Source organism: Phascolarctos cinereus, unplaced genomic scaffold, assembly GCF_003287225.1.
Source record: "Phascolarctos cinereus isolate Bilbo 61053 unplaced genomic scaffold, phaCin_HiC Scaffold_4;HRSCAF=312, whole genome shotgun sequence".
NCBI lineage: Eukaryota > Metazoa > Chordata > Mammalia > Diprotodontia > Phascolarctidae > Phascolarctos > Phascolarctos cinereus.
In genome coordinates this window covers 672,239,467-672,255,931 of record NW_027555847.1, presented here as the reverse complement: position 1 = coordinate 672,255,931, position 16,465 = coordinate 672,239,467, and the positions used below count along the sequence as shown (strand labels likewise).

The 16,465-nt window shown below is 47.7% G+C and overlaps 1 protein-coding gene across 1 annotated transcript; it reads right to left on the bottom strand.

The window, feature by feature from the left end:
- Nucleotides 1-540: 540 nt before the first annotated feature.
- KISS1R (KISS1 receptor) lies at nucleotides 541-10,542 on the bottom strand. Its single transcript, XM_020969300.2, has 5 exons — nucleotides 10,278-10,542; nucleotides 8,568-8,692; nucleotides 5,787-5,922; nucleotides 4,876-5,117; nucleotides 541-1,589 (listed from the first exon to the last, which is right to left on the bottom strand). Exons 1-5 carry the CDS (start codon nucleotides 10,540-10,542, stop codon nucleotides 1,182-1,184), a joined length of 1,176 nt encoding a protein of 391 aa, XP_020824959.1. The 3' UTR covers nucleotides 541-1,181.
- Nucleotides 10,543-16,465: the final 5,923 nt, after the last annotated feature.

The following is a 16,465-nucleotide window of genomic DNA, read 5'->3' as shown; positions in this document are numbered from 1 at the left end:
CAAGCCTCTTAGTATCCTCCTGCCTGAGACCCAGAAACGTTAAGTGACTCGCCCAGGATTCCATTGCAATGCACTCATTTATTCATTCCACAAACACAGGCTGAGAGGGGGATGGGTGGGAAGCATGCTGCTGTTGAGGGTCTGGCATTCCTAAGATCCTTGGTGCTAGAGAAGGGCTTCGAACCCAGGGAGCTGTCCAAATGCAGATGAAAATGGAATTTGCCATGTGTTACCCTTACCTGCTGTCTGGCTGAAGTGACAAGGACGGAGAACCCTTAGGAAGAAGCTTAGTGGGAGCCCAAACTCCTGTGTATGCCCTGGGGGCTCCGCATGGGCTCTGGGAGCCAGGGAGGAACATCTTTCCACATTTCTTGGGACAGCGCCTGGACCGGCCTCTGGAAGATTTTCGGTGAGCCAACAGTGACATCTAGTGGCACATTGCGACACTGCAGCCCTGATTTCTTAAGATTTTGACCTCTTTTTGGGGGGAGGCGGGAGGGGTGCATTCCACCACTGGGTGAACATCTGTATCTGAAAGAACCCTAGATTGGGAGCCCAGAGACTTGGGTTCTTGCCTTGGAAATGTCATCGACTCCCATATGTACGTGGAATGTGTCCCATGGACAAGTTCCCTCCTCTCTCTGGCCTCTTCCCCCTTCCATATCATTCATTCATTCCATAAGAAAGCATAAATTAAATGCCTACTGTGTGCCTAATACTATACTAGGCTCTAGGAATACAAAGACAAACAAACGAAGCATTATCTGCCTTCAAGGAACATATGATCTATTGGGAGGGGGTAGGAAACAATATAAACACAGACATATACATACAAAACTATATACCAAGTAATGGGAGCAGAGTGAGGGGCATTTGCAATTGGGGAGAAAAGGTGAGTTAAGTGGCTCCTTCCAAGGCTCTGCAGTTCTAGGCTTTAGAATCTGAACCAACCACCTAGTACTGGGTAGGGGTCTTCCTGTTCGGATTTCCTTTAAGTGAATCTTGTCTTTCCTGCTAGACTGGGAGTTCTCTGAGGCCCAGATCCTTGGCTGTCTGTCCTACAGCCTCTGGCAGAGAGTCTATCAGTCAGGAGGCTCAAGGCCTATGTAGTGAGTGAGTGGTTGGTTGGTTCCAGGATGGGGCTGCCCTTCTCTAAAACAATGCCTGCAGACCATGGGGCCTCACTGGACCACTGGGACTGGGGCCTCTCCCTCCGGCTGGGGCTGGCGGAGCGAGGCTGGGGGTCCAGGGGACACAAAGTGCAGCTCGGTATGGAGGTTGGTGCTGGGGACACTGGCACTGCCCACACACCCAGCCAAAGGACAGACCTTATGGAAGGCCTTGCGGAAGTTGGCTCCCAGGAAGGCATAAAGCATGGGGTTGAGGGAGGAGTTACTGTAGGACATGCAGTGCGCCCAGATCTTCACCTTGTAGGCAGCAAAGTCACGTTGGAAGCCAGGACTGAAGGCCTGGAGGAGGATGTAGAACTGAATGGGGCCCCAGCACACAGCAAAAAGCAGCACAATAGCGGCCACCAGGCGGGACACCCGAGCCCGCGTGGCCTCCGAACGTTCTGTGAGCAGTTGCACCTGAGCCCAGGAGAGGAAAAAGGAGAAGGGAAAGCAGCAGGTAGAGGACAGGCAGGGGGAGGTGGATGGAATGAGGAAGGGAGGAGGAGATGGATGGAAGGAGGAATGGGATAAAGGAACAGATGGAATGAAGGAGGAATGATGGAGATGGATGGAAGGAGGAATGGAAGGATAAAGGGGATGGAAGGGTGGGTGCATGGGTGGATGGATGGAGGAGATAGAAGGAAGGATAGATAAAGGGTATGGATGGAAGGAGAGAGGCATAGAAGAGATAGATGGAAGGAGGGATAAGATAAAGGAATGGATGAAGGAAGGAGGAATGGAGGAGATTGATGGAAGGAAGAAAGAAGGATAAAGGGGATGGAAGGAGGGAGGGATGGGTAGAGGAAATGGATAGAAGGAGGGATAGAGGGGATGGATGGAAGGAGGGAGGAATGGAGGGCATAGGTGGAAGGAGGAATAGGATAGAGGAATGGATGGAAGGAAGGAGGAATAGAAGGATAAAGGAGATGGAAAGAGGGAGGGATGGATGGAGGAGATGGATGGATGGATGTAAGGATAGATAGAGGGCATAGATGGAAGGCAGGAGGGATGGAGAGAGAAGATGGATGGAAGGAGAAAAGAATGAACATAAGAGATGAAAGAAGGGACAGATGTATAAAGGAGATGTGGAAAGATGGAAGGATAGGTAAAGGACATAGAAGGAAGAGTGAAAGGAAGGTTAGAAGGAGAGATAGGAGGAGGGACAAAAAGGAGGGATAATAGAGGAGATGGATGGAAGAAGGGAGGAATAGATCAAGAAAAGAATAGAGGGTAGGGGTAGAAGGAAGGAGGGATAGATGGAGGAAATAGAAGAGATGTGTAGAGGAGATGGGAAAGGAAGGAAGGAATAAGAATGGATAAAGGAGATGGAAGGAAGGAGAGATGGATAGAAGAGATGGAAAGAATGGAGAGGTAGAGGAGATGAATGGAAGGAAGGAGGGATGGAAGAAAGAAGTAGGGATGAATGGAAAGAGGAATAGAAGGCAGAAGCAATAGGAGGGAGTAATAATGAGAAGAGATAGATGGATAGAGAAGATGTAAGGAGGAGGAGGAAGGATGAGTACAGGAGATGAGGGGAAGAATAGAGGGAGGAAAGGAAAGATGGAGAGAGGGACCAAAGGAAGTAAAGAAAGCAGGAATGATACAAGCATGGAGAGAAGGATGGAAGAAAGGAAGGAGGGTGGAAAGGATGAAGGAGAGAAGAAGAGAGGGAGAAAGTGAGAGATAGAGGAAGAAGACAGGAGAGAAGCATAAGCCACAGAGGCTGTTAAACAGAGCTCCTAACCAGTACTGCCCCCTCCTCACACCCTCACTCCTTCCATCCAGAGGAGTGTAGACCTTGCCATACAAGGACCATGCAAGGATCAATCATAGGGACTGAAGGCGTTTAACCTGGGGAAGAGATGACTTGGGGAGACACATGTGCTGTCCTTGTGTTTGGAGGGCCATCACGAGGAGTGGGGATTAGACCGTTCTGTGTGGCCCAAGGGCAGAACTGAGGCCAGTGTGTTGCAGAGAGATACATTCCCAGCTTGATTCCAAACTTTCCAACAATGGCCAACATGGCCTCCTCTTTAAGGCTTCTAGTATTTGAGAACTCCCTCCCTTTGAACACATTCCTCTTTTGGCCACTGCTCATTGTTGGAAAGGATGACCATTTGGTAGGGACGTTGGTGAGGGGTGCCCCTGTTACAAAGGGACACTTGTTGCCCTTGGTGAGCTAGGCTTTCTAGAGTTGAAGGGCCCTTCCAACCCAGACCCAGTGATACTTCACACTTCCTCACTCATCCGCTCCTCAAAAGTTCTGGGGCAAGGATGTGTGATGTAGAAGGTGATAGCTGTCTCTAGGGAGATTCTGCCCCATCATCCACAGGCTGAGCCCTGCAATGCTGGGTCTTGGGAGCCTGGTCAGAGAATGGGGACTGGCAGTGTTTGTGGGTGGGAGCATTGGGGAGACCTTCTGGGTGTCGGGCTGCCTACTGATGAGTAAACCAAGATCTAAAGAAGGACCCACAGAGAAGGTCACAGGCAGCCTGGCATGAGGAAATGAAGGAGTTCAAAGCCCTGAGTTCAAATCTGTATTCTATTACATGCCACCTGAGAGACCTTGGATAAGTCATAGACCTCTTGCCTGCTATAAGACTTTTCGCTTCCCTGGGGCACCCAGGCATAGGCAGAGCCCTAGCTGTTTTCTCAACATCGGTCACATCGGAACCCCAGCTTAGGGGAGAGGAAGAATATGGATAATAGTAATAATAATGATGATCGTGAACATTTACGTAGTGCTTTTAAGATTTGCAAATGTTATATCATTTTATCTTCACATCAACCCTGGAAGGGGGGTGCTGTTATTATCCCCATTTTACAGATAAAGAAAAGAGAGGCTAAGTCATTTGCTCAGGGTCGTACAGCTAATAAGTGTGGAAGGCAGGATTTGACCTCAAATCTTCCTGACTCCAGGTCCTGTACTCTATCCACTGTGCTATCTAGCCATACTTCAACAGATAGTTCCACTGAGCCACAGCCTGAGGCCTGATGATGCAAGAGAAAGTGAGGGTCAGGAGTCTGACCTTCTCATACTGGGGTAGCCTTCAGGGGACTGTTACTGATAAAGCTTATTTTTTTCTAAATCACTTCAGGCCCCCAGAATCTCGATATTGGAAGGGAACTCAGAAACTATGTAGTCCTCGAACCTGAACAGAAATGCTCTCTACAGTCTCCCTGAGAAAGAGTCATGCAGTCTTTGCTTGAAGGTAGCATGCCCTAGCCAACAGAGAACCAGGCTTGGGGTAAGGAAGAACTGGGTTCGAAAAGTGCTTCTGACACTCACTAGCTGTGTTACCCTGGGCAAGTTCCTGCCAAAGTTTCTTCATCTGTGAAAGGATAAGGCTGGAAAACAGGGTCTCTCTAGCCCTAGAAAAACTATAATAATGGGGAATTTATTACCTTATCAAGGGGGCAGTTCATTCTACTTCTGTGATGATATCCTGGGGATGGTTTGGAGTCAGAAGATTCTACTCTTACTTCTGCTCTGCTTCTCACTACCTGCACAACATTGAACATGGCACCTCTGGGGCTCAGTTTCCTTTGTCTGGGGGCTGGGGTGGACTCAGTGATTTCTCAGGCTCCTGAATACCCCTGTTGTACATCCCAGAGGGGCTTGCTGAGGGCAGGGTTGCATCACCTGCCCCCTTCTCTATTCTCCCCAGCACCCATGTGGGGCTGGAGGGAGGGCCAGGCACACCTGGTAGTTATTGTCAGCCACTGGCTCGACAGTGGGCCGTCCCATCTGGAACAACATGGCAGCGTAGCAGACACAGAGAGTCAGCAGAGGCAGCAGGTAGACGGCCAGAAAGTTGTATAGGATGAAGGCGCGCTCGTGGGTCACAGATGGGAACACCTCGATGCAGTATGTCTGTGGCCCAAACCAGTAGCCCTCGGTGAGGCGGTTGTACATGGGCACAGGGATGGACACCAGGAAGGACCCTGGCATGGGGAGAAATCAACCCTTTCCTAAAGTTGAATTGAACGGTCATCCCACTCCCACTGTGTCCCTCTTTCTCTCCCCGTCCTCCCAGTCCAAAGGGTGGAGGCTGCTATATCACATTGGGGAGGGAGGTGGGGAGGGAGGAGGAGAAAAATTAAAAACTCAAAAGTTTACAGAAGTGATTGTTGATAAATCAAAATAAATTAATTTAAAAAATTTTTAAATAAAAAAACAAAGGGTGGAGGCTGCCTTTTCCTTCGTGAAATCAGGCAGGATCTCAAGTTCTTTGTCATTTTACAGATGGGAAAACTGAGGTCCAGAGAAGGGAAGTGACTTTGTCCAACGTCACACAGTTAATAAGTAGCAGGGATTTTCCTCCAAATCAGAGAAGCAATGTAAGAATGCTGAGGATACATGAGTTTGAATAATGACTATGAGTGAAACTCTGGGGCCGTGATCCCCTAGTTCTGCTCCAGTGGGAGCTAGGACCTTAGCAGCTGACTCACATCAGGCGAGGTCAGAACCCCAGCCTGGGGTGCTTCACCAGACCTCCAGGAAGAGGCTCTGTGCTCACGTCTCTGATACTCTGTCTCTACCCCCGCTCCATAACAAAACCTGGCAGCCTCAATCACTTCTGGGGCAGCCTCCCCAAGGCCCTGAGCACTTACCAACCCAGATGCCCAGGCTCACAGCAAAGGCCAGCCGGAGGGTACGGTAGCGTAGGGAGCGCAGGGGGAACACGGTGACGTACCAGCGGTCCACACTCATGGCTGTCAGAGTAACACAAGTAGCCTGGACGGACACCTGGAAAGAGCAGGGATGGCCCAGGTACCCCCAGTCTTTCTCTTCCATTCCTGATGTCCCTGTGCCCTACCCCACCCCCAACTATTAGAGGATCTCCCAGTGGGAAGGGACCTCAGAGATGGCTGAGGCCAACCCTGAATAAATGGTCCCTCTACAGCATCTCAGACAAGTCATCATCCCCTTTCTCCTTTAAGAGCTCCAAAGAAAAGGATCTCAACACCTCCTAAGGGGGCCCACCCCACTTTGGGATAGTTCTTTTTAAAAATTATTATTATTTAAGAATGTTTTAATTTTTTATTTTATTTAAATTGTTATTATTTAAGAATTTAAGAATTATTTAAGAATATTATTTTCCCCTCCAATTATTGGATAATTATTAATTCCTGCCCTCCCTCAGCCATGCCCACCTCCAGCACTTTTCTCATTTCCTTGTCATTATCCTTTGCTCCTCCGTCTCAACCCCCATTCTCCCAGGCCTTGATTCCACAATCTGGCCCCAGCCCTCCCCCAACCCCTCCTCTTGGCTGTGGACATCACCTTTTCCTATGCTTCATTTCCCCCTTCTCCCACTTCCAGATCTGTGGTGCCTCTCCCTGGTTAAATACTTCCTTGTCTCCCCTCCCTTTCTGGTCACTATATGTCACCTACGTTCATCTGAAGTCCACCTCCCTCAGCATCATGCAGCCTTCCCTGGATCATGTCTTCCTGGGCACCCCCCCATCCCCCTAGGGTCTAGAGGAAAGGAAGGGAAGGGAATAAGCATTTATTAAGTGCCTTCTGTATATAAGCTCTTCACAGATGTGTCATTTGATTCTTACTACATCCTGGGAGGTGCTATTATTATCCCCAGTTTACAGTTGAGGCAAACAGCAGTTAAGTGACTTGCCTAGAGTCACAAAACAAAGTAAGTATCTGAGGCAGGATTGAACTTAGGACATTCTTATCCCAGGCCCAGTGCTCATCCACTATGACTAAAGGATTCTATTTTTAGGGCAAGTAGGTTGGGAGAATGGCCCTAGTTTCCTTTCAGTCTACCATCACCTTTCCAATAGCCTTAAGACTTCTTGGAGTGGAAAGAGGCCCTGGAGGGTTCCTTGAGGTTAGAGTAATCTGGCTCTAAGTTCCCCCATACAGTCCTGGAGGGAGTCAGAGTCCCTGGAGGGTCCTCCTGTGGGGACCTGGGCCTTAAGTGCCTCCAGTCACTGGAGAAAAGAGCAGCCCCTACCCATTGTGCTGAGAGAATGAAGAGAGAAAGAAGGGCTCAAGGATAGCAAAATGACCATTCAAGTCTACTTCGATTTATTATTAAACTACCTTGTGTGACGCTTGAGGTGGGAGGGGACAGTCCTCCAGGATGCTCAGAGCAGGGCAAGAAGTCTCTGACAGCAGAGACAGAGACATGGAGAAACACAGAAGGCAGGGAGAGATACCAAACAAGAGACAGAGAGAGTGGGAAAGAGATGTAGCCGAAGTCTTGCCACAAGGAGGTGTTAGGGAGGAAGAGAGAGGAAGGAAGCAGGGGGAGAGGTGGGCTCCTACTTAACCCAGCTGTGAGCACAAAAGCACACATAAATCCATAGGTGCTCCGAGCACTGAACTGAACTGAGTGACAGAAAGAAGAAGGGAGAAAGGCACAGAGGGGGAGAGTCAAGGGTAAATAAGAGAGAAGAGAGGGAAATGAAGGCAGAAAGAAAAGGGGAGGACCATCCTACAGGAGGGAAAAAGACTGGGGACCTAGAAGAACACAAAGGAGGGAGGAAGGGAAGAAAGGGATGGAGAAATGGAAGGAGAGGGGGGGAGAGGAGAGAGAAAGAGAGAAATGGATAACATGGGAATTGGAGAGAGAGAGAGAGAGAGAGAGAGAGAGAGAGAGAGAGAGAGAGAGAGAGAGAGAGAGAAGAGAGACAGAGAAAGAAAGGGACAAAATGAAAGGGAGAAGCATAGAGATCTAAGGAGAGAAGGAGACAGAGAATGAGGAGACCCACAAGGAAAGAAGGAAATAATAACAGGAGATACGCAGAGAGGAGGCAGAGGCAGAATGGAAGGGAGAGGAAGATGGACAGTCAGAGGCAAAGAGAACCTGAAGAGACAAAGATACAGGGAATGTGAGAGAGGGACTGAAAAACTGTGATTGCTCAAGAGAGCCAGGGGAAGAGGCAGCCTGGTGGTGACACAGAGAGACACAGTGACAGCCAGGGAAGAGAGAGGAAAGTGGGGGAAGAGGAAGACAAAGAGAGGACAGATAGGGACACAGATAGGGAGACAGAAGTAGAGATGGGAACGAGACAGAAGAGAAGGAGAAAGAAAGGCAAAGGAAAAGAGAAACAGACAGAAGGGTTTGGGAGAGGTGAAGAGGAGAAATAAGCAGGAAGATGCGGAGAGTCAGATGGGGATTGTGAAAGAAGAAAAACAAAAGAAAAGAAGCTGGAGGGAGAAATGGGCAGTGAGGAGTGGCCACAGAATACAAGAGGAGAGCGATGGAGAGTAAGGGATGAAAAACAGAAAAAGAGCTGGAGAGGAGAGGGGAGGAATGGGGAGGTGGGGAGCAGGCAGTGAGCAGCCAAGGGGTTTGAGGACAGTCTGGGCAGGGCCATAAGGGTAGCTCCCTCCCCTGCACAGGGACACCCCGCGGCCCCCTTTCTCACCTGCTGAATGTAGCTGACAAACTTACACATGAACTCTCCAAAGATCCAGCTGGGAAGGGGATAGAGCATAGCCGTGAAGGGCACACAACATACCAGGAAGATAATGTCTGTGGCTGCCAAGTTGGCTGGAGCGGGGTGAGGGGGAACAGGGTGGGGAAGTGGGGAAAACAGGTAAACTCAAGGACAAATCTGGTTCAAGTTCTTACCACCCGTCCCCCCAACACTGCCAACAAGAGATCAGCCCTCCCCACATTGTTTCATCACAACCTGCCTCATCAGCTGGAAGGGACTCCCAGAAATCATCTCATTCTCCCCAGCAATGCCCTCCTTTGCAAGACCCTGCCAAACCCTCCCAGAAAGAGGAAACATAGCATCCTTTTTCTAGTTCCCCCAAAGGAGTGTGATTTCCCTGCCTTCCTTGTAAACTGCTGTGGGCATCACCAACAAGGAGGCAGGCCTTTCACTGTCTTGTACCTCATTTTCCCCTATTGAATTCCGGAAGTCTGGGTAGGATACAGGGACCAGGCTATGGTACTGTCCACCCACCACCAACTTCCTTTTCCAAGCCTTAGGGCGCTGCCTTCAGTGCCCTTAGCCAGCTAGTCCCTGGTTCTTGACAAATCTAGCTTCCCAGCTTCCTAAAGGGGTCCCAGAATCCATCACTATCCCCAGTCCAGTGCAAGAGGACTCTGTTTTTACTAGAGGACTGTAGGATTGATTTAGAGTTAGAGTTAAAATACACTTTGCAACACGGAACATAGATGTCAGAGCTGAGGGGGGTGGGGTCCTTAGAGACATCTAGTCCAAATCCTTTATTCAAAGGACAGAAAAACAGACTCAGAGGGTAAAAGACTTGCCCAAGATCACACAACTAGTAAATAGAGTAAGGATGCAACCTGTAGCCCTCTGACTCCAAATCCAGCACACTCTCTATTCATTACTGTAACCTGACAGTGTCCTTTCTCCATGCCCACTTCACAGACTCAGGTCAGTAGGGCTTCAGGAGGCTGACTCCTGACCAGTGTAAGAATCTCCTTTTCAGCGTCCCCCGCAGATGGACAGCCAGCCTCCTTTCAGACACCTCCAATGTGGAGTCCACGTCCCCACACAAACCATTTCAATTTGGGGCAGCTCTGGTTGGTAAGACGTTTTTCCTTATATTCAAACAAAATGGACTTCTCTGTGCTTTTCTTCCTAGTACTCCCTTCCTAGTACTCCCAAGACAATAATGGAGTCCCTCTTTCTCCCCTATTTTCTCCAGTTTTCCCCTTCTAAAATAGGGCCCCAGAACTGGGCCCAAAACTCCACATTTCAGTCCAGGAAGACGTGGCTGGCTGGACTTGAATGAATTCTCCTTCTTCCCATCCCTATTCTCCACCCCCCGCCCCCAAGGTTAACAGTTTGAGGATACTGGAGTCTGGAGCCTGCGCCCTCCCTTCTCCCCTAAACAGCCCAGTTCATCTGGGGAAATCTGAATGAACTTAAGTAGGGAAGCACACCCCACCCCCTCTTCCTTTAGGGCGAGCCGAGCCTCTGAGCTGCCGGCTTCAGTGATGGGCAAAGTCGAGGGGCTGGGAATGGAGGAGAAACACGGCATCCCCTGCAGGAGATCCTGTCCGAATCACTTGGGGAACAGGTCCAGAGGGGAGTTCTTATAGAGAAGAGGACCCCTTTAGCCTGATGGGGGGCAGGGTTCCTCTCCCGGCTCACCGATGTAGAAGTTGGTGACGGTCCTCATCTGCTTGTGCTTAGAGATCACGTAGATGACTAGTGAGTTGCCCGCCAACCCCACTACCAGGAGGGCAGCGAAGAAGAGCGGCACCAGCCAGGCGTCCACGAGGCGCGGAGGCCCGGACGGTCCGGAGCTGTTGGCACAGCCGTTCCCAGCCCCAGTCTCTTGGCAGGAGGACTGGTTCAGTGACAGAAAGGAGGCATTGACCTCCAGCCCCGACCCCGGGCCCCCAGAGTGGTTCATGATCCTGGCCCGGCCGCCTGCCTTCTTCCAGGAGGCCTTCTTGTATTGCCGTCACAAAGAGCGAAGGTGGAAGTGGAGGGGAGGGCGCCCTTGAGGACCCAAGGGTGGGTGAAGAGGCGAGGGTGACCCTGGCTTGGGCGGGACTGGACCGTGCAGAGCAGGGTGGGACTGGAGCTCCCCTTCTCTCCCCTGCTCGCTCTCTATGTGCCAAGACAGGGTCTGGGGTGGGGAGCGCTGGAGACCTCGGGCTCCTGGTCTGCCAGCCAGACGCACCGGAATGGCAAGATCCACGCTGCAAATCTCTCTGGCTCTGTCAGTAGTCGGCAGTGTACCCACAACAGCCCTTTATATAACTCCTGCCCACAGCTTCGTTCCCCCTCCTATTCCCCTCTCCCCTCGCTCCCCACCTTCTCCTCCCCTCCGTCTCCCCTCCCCTCTCCTCCCCACTTTCCCTTCCTTTCTTCTCTCCATCTCCCTCTCACCTCTTCATCTCCTTCCTCCAAACAGCCCCAAATCCTGCATTTAAGAGGGGAACCCGAATCGGAACCTGCGGAGTTGGAGGGCATTGCATGTATTCTTAGAGTTGTCACAGACCTCAGAGGTGCACCTTCCCAACGCATGGCCCACGTCACCTCTCTTCCAGTGACAGAGAGCTCAATGGTGAGTTCTCGGTGGAACAGTTGCACGTGTTAGCAAGTTCTTCCTTTTATTGAGTTTAAATCTCCTTCGGTCCAGGTTCAACCCCCCTGCTCCTCGTTTTAGCCCTCTGGAATCAAACAGAACAAATTCAATCCCTTTTCCCCCACGGCAGCTTTTCAAGCGCAAACAGGGTAACGTTCATCGATCGAATCGTGGTAAGTCCTAGCTGGAAGTTGCCTTAAACAGCAAGTTAGAGCTGGAGGGAGCCTTAGAGATTATCTAATCATTCCTTTCCATTAAAAATAAAATCTGCGTTTTGCTTTTACTTGGCTGTCACTTCCCTAGTAAACCTACTCCTTACAAAGGAAAAAAAATTAAGCTTCGCCACAGAGACTGTGGTACCATTCTCCGCCTTAGCTGTCTCCCAGCCTGACAACGTATACAACAGTCTGTCCTGGTAGAACTCCATCTCTCCTCCGGGATGAAGGAAACGGATTGAATGATCTCTTCTTCTCTCAAGGACTTTCCCCGCCGATTCCTTCATTCTGACTCCAGACTCAGGCTCCTTTTTTTCCTCCCACTTAATAATATTTTATCTTTTCCAGTTACATGTAAAGGTAGTTTTCAACACTTGCCTCCATAAGATTTTGTGTTCCAAATTTCTCTCTCCCCTCTCCCCTCCCTAAGACGGCAAGTAATCTGACATAGGCTATACACGTACCATGATACCAAACGTTTCCACATTAGTCATGTTGTGAAAGAAGAATCAGGACAAAAGGGAGAAACCTTGAGAAAGGGGGGGAAAAAAGAGAGAAAACTGTATGCTTCCATCTGCATTCTGACTCCATAGTTTTTTCTCTGGATATTAATAGCATTTTGCATCATGAGTCTTTTTGAATTGCCTTAGATCATTGTATTGCTAAGAAGAGCTAAGTCTATCAAAGTTGGTCATTGCACAATGTTGCTGTTACTGTGTACAATGTTCTCCTGGTTCTGCTTACTTCACTCAGCATCAGTTCATGTAACAGACCCAAGACTCCTTCCACTGGATCCGTGCTTCATTGTCAAGTGTCTACCGATAGCCAAGATGCTTCTACTTTCACCACATGCCCCCTTTCCAAACCCTGCTCCTACCGTGTGTGTGTGTGTGTGTGTGTGTCTACATGCATATAGTCCTAGTCTTTTCTGTAGCATTTCACACTGTTGACCATACAACCTTCTATATATTCTCTCCTCCTTGGAGGCATTGCTCTCTCTGGGCTTTTTTCCTTACTTAAAATATTACTTTAAAATGTTCATTGAATGTAATTGAATTGTGGGTGTTCCCTTCAATGGAACCAGTCACAACCCTATCATACTTTGACAGTCTTTGTGAATTGCTATGGCTGGAATTAGTGGTCAACTGTCTGGCAATTTTCCTGTCTACAGCGTATAAACATCTGGAAATCTCTATTAACCCCTGAGCCAGACCAAAACCTTGATCGTCTGACTGTACTTCAAGTTCACAGTCTCCGTGACCTTTAACAGCTAAGTTCTAGTGACTTCCTTCTGGCCCAGAAAAGGTCTTAGGGTGGGGCATTGGCTCAAAGAGTGGTCAAGTCAATTTGCAAACATTAGCAAGCATTTACTGTGTGCCAGGAACTATGTTTGTTGGTAAATAAGGGAAGATACAAAGTTTAGCTCGTGGATTTTATAGTCTAGCAAGGGCGTATCAAATGTCCTAAAGTGGAATGAACTGCCTTAGAAGGTAGTGGATTCCATGCTATGGGAGAGGCTAGATGACCACTTGGTAGGGATGCTGGAGACAGAGGTAGAGACAGAGAGACAGAAACTGTGACAGACACAGAGAGAGATAGAGACAGAGATAAGCAAATATTGTAGAGAGGGATTCCTCTAGGGGTTAATCTTCGAGCGTCTATGAGAACACAATACCGATAACTACAATAGACAATATTACATAAATGCATTAGAGAAGTACAAGGAGATGTAAAGTGAAAAAGCCTTTATCTACAGAAATATCATGTGTACTTAAGTACTCAAGGCTGCAGTTGCTGCATATCTTGTCATCTCCATGGCTCTTGCTTCTGGGTACAGACTTTTAATTTTCAGATAGTAGAAATCGATGGGGACATATGGTGAACACAATACCTTAGAATACACAACACTCTCTTTCCCCCTACAATTTTTCTAGGCAGAGGAGTGTAGGGGGAGGGGAACATGAGGGACATGTCTAAGAACCCCACTTTCTCACTCAGCATGGCTCTGCCACACCCACAGATGTCATCTAGCCTTACCCTCAAACTTCCATATGCAGAAATCATGACTGATCTCCCCAAAACACACCAGTAGAATTCCCTTTGTCTGATTTCCTTAGGTAGGATGGCTACTGCAGCCCCAAACAGAAATGGCAATGCAGTCATGTGTGGTGGGAGCAATATCCTACCCACCCACCCACCTCTTGTAAGTTAGGTTAGTTTCCCCTTAAAAGGGATCAAAACCATCCTTTAGGCTTGACTGGCTTAGGGGGACTAATGATTCTGGTTATTGACCTACCTTCTTGGTTATCTTAACACAAATCAGCTCCGAGGTCCTGTGTGATGACTGTCAGACCATGATGGGCAATTCAAAGTCAGGGAAGCTTTGCTTAGCTGATTCAAGTCCAGATGTCCTTAGTGTATATCTTGGTTAAATATTCTTCCGCTAAGACTAAGTAAAATTCTTTTGGCTAACCTTTGAATTACCTGCACATGTCTCATTTTACTCTGAAATCAATCACAAACTACCAGGTCACTAGCCTGAGTCAGGCTGGGCCCAGAACACCATGAGAGACCTGTGATCAATAGCCATAGCAGGGCAGGAGCCTTGTAGCTATGGACAACTTACCTGCATTATTCTTCATTTCCATGCCTCACCATACTTCTCTCCCCCCAATCCCACCTCCTTTCTGATGCTGACCCTTGACTTCTGATTGCCTAGTAACAGTAATAATGCATGGAAGCTTGTATTAATAAACAAATTAATTAATGCAATAATCATGGCATCATGGAAAGAGAACTGGCCTTAGAGCCAGGAAGACCCAAGTGGAAGTCTCACCTCTGATACATACCAGCTCTGTGACCTTGGGCAAATCATTTAACCCCAGGCAACAAGGACAGCTAGGTGGCCCAATGAAGGGAATGCTGACCTAGAGTCAGGAAGACCTGAGTTCAAATCCAGACTCAGACATTTCCTAGCTGTGTGACCATGGGCAAGTCACTTCACCCTGTTTGCCTCAGTTTCCTCATCTGTAAAATGAGCTGGAGAAGGAAATGGTAAACTGCTCAAGTATCTTTGCCAAGAAAACCCCAATGGGGTCAGGAAGAGTCTGAAACAAATGAACAACTCTCTAAGACTCTAAGTTGGGAAGAAAGTGCTAACTTGAATGGATAGAGGCAATTCCCTATGGGAATTCCCTATACCAAAGAAATAACAGATCTTGGCCCCAACTCCCTCCTCCTAGTAACAATAAATCATTTAAATTTAAATCATTAAACTTAAAACATATAGTATATTGAATTATAATATAAATAAATAAAATATAAAAATAATATGTTTGTAAATTAAATTAAAATTTGTAAGCTTTACAAAGTGATTTCATGACAGTCTTGGGAGGTGGGCAGATAGGTCATATAGGCATTATTGTTCTCACTTCACATCTGAGGAAATACGTTCAGAGAAGCTCTTTAACTTAACTAGTTTCATGACTTGCCTAGGGTTGTGTATGGAGGAAGTGTTGGAGCATGCAGATAGACCCTTCACTCTCCATTTTTCATGTAGCAGCTAGGTGGCGCAGTGGATATAGAGCACTGGGCCTGGGATTAGGAAGACCTGAGTTCAAATGCAGCCTCAGACACTTCACTAGCTGTGTGACCCTAGGCAAGTCACTTAACTTCTTTCTGCCTTGGTTTCCTGATCTGTAAAATGTGGATCATAATAGCCTCTACCTTCCAGGGTTGTGGTGAGGATTAAATGAGATTAATATATGTAAAATGCTTTGCAAACCATAAAGAGCTATATTAATGCTAGCTATGCTCATAGCTGCTCAAGCCGTCCCCCATGGCCAGAATGTCTTTTTTTTTTCTTCCTTTCTTTTCTTTTGGCCTCTTTCTACCCTTCCTTTAAAGTACAAATGATCCCTCCTCTAGAGAACTTTCCCCATATCAGGATATTTCTCCTCAGACCTCAGATAGGCCATCCCTAACACACTTACCATTATGCATTTTAGTTATTTGTGTTGATGCCTTATCCCTCTGTTAGGCTGTAAGACTTCATGAGGTCAGGGACCATATTTCACTTAACCTTTGTATCTCCCTCAGCGCCAAGCACAGTGTGGTCCTGCATAGGCAGTCACTTCATAAGTGTTTGTTGAATGAATGAATGAATGAGTGATCCAAAGTGCATTGTCTTTTTCAAGATTCCACTCTCTTCCTCCACCCCACTTGCCCAGAAACCAAGCATCAACACCTGTGCCAGGAGACTAGAATCTGTAAATTACAGCCTACAGAGCTGGACTTTGGATCCTGGCAAAATGTTACACTATTTTTAAAAATAAGTTTTTAGAATGCCTTTTTAAAGTATCACAGTCATTTCCAGATATTACTACCACTACATAGCCTCTCCATGCCCCCCCCAGTTCATTTTGCCCCTGTTAAAAAAAAGAAAGAAAGAAAAGAAAAACAGTTAAGTGAAAACAACTAAAACAGACTATCTGACAATGTATATCAACATTATGTAGTCCTCTGCCACTGGGGAGAAGAGGGCGGAGATTTAATTATGTTTTCTTAGACTAAAATGTCATGCTGGCTAGAAATTACTTAGAAAAGGAAACACAATCACAAAAAGCCAGAAGGATTTCATTAAGAATAGGTCATGCCCAAACTGACTAATGCCACGAAAAGTGGGACATGACTGAAACATCTCAACAACATGTTATGTGTTGGGTTTTTTTTTTGAGAGCCATTTGTTAAACGTTTACTAGCACATCACTGGGTTCAAATGTTGTCTTTTCTAAGAAACTTTCCTGATGCCCCTAATTGTTTATGTTTCCTCTCTCAAAAATTTATTTTGTATTTATTGCATTTAGCTGTCTGTGCACACGGATACATAGGCTCCTGCAGAGCAGGAATTGCTTCCATTTTTTGGGCTTTGTATGCGCAGTCTTTAGCGCGGTGCCTGACACTCGTGGCAAGTGCTGGTTGAATTAGCCTGAATTGAAGAAGTAGAGCGGTCTCTATGTACGAGGGAT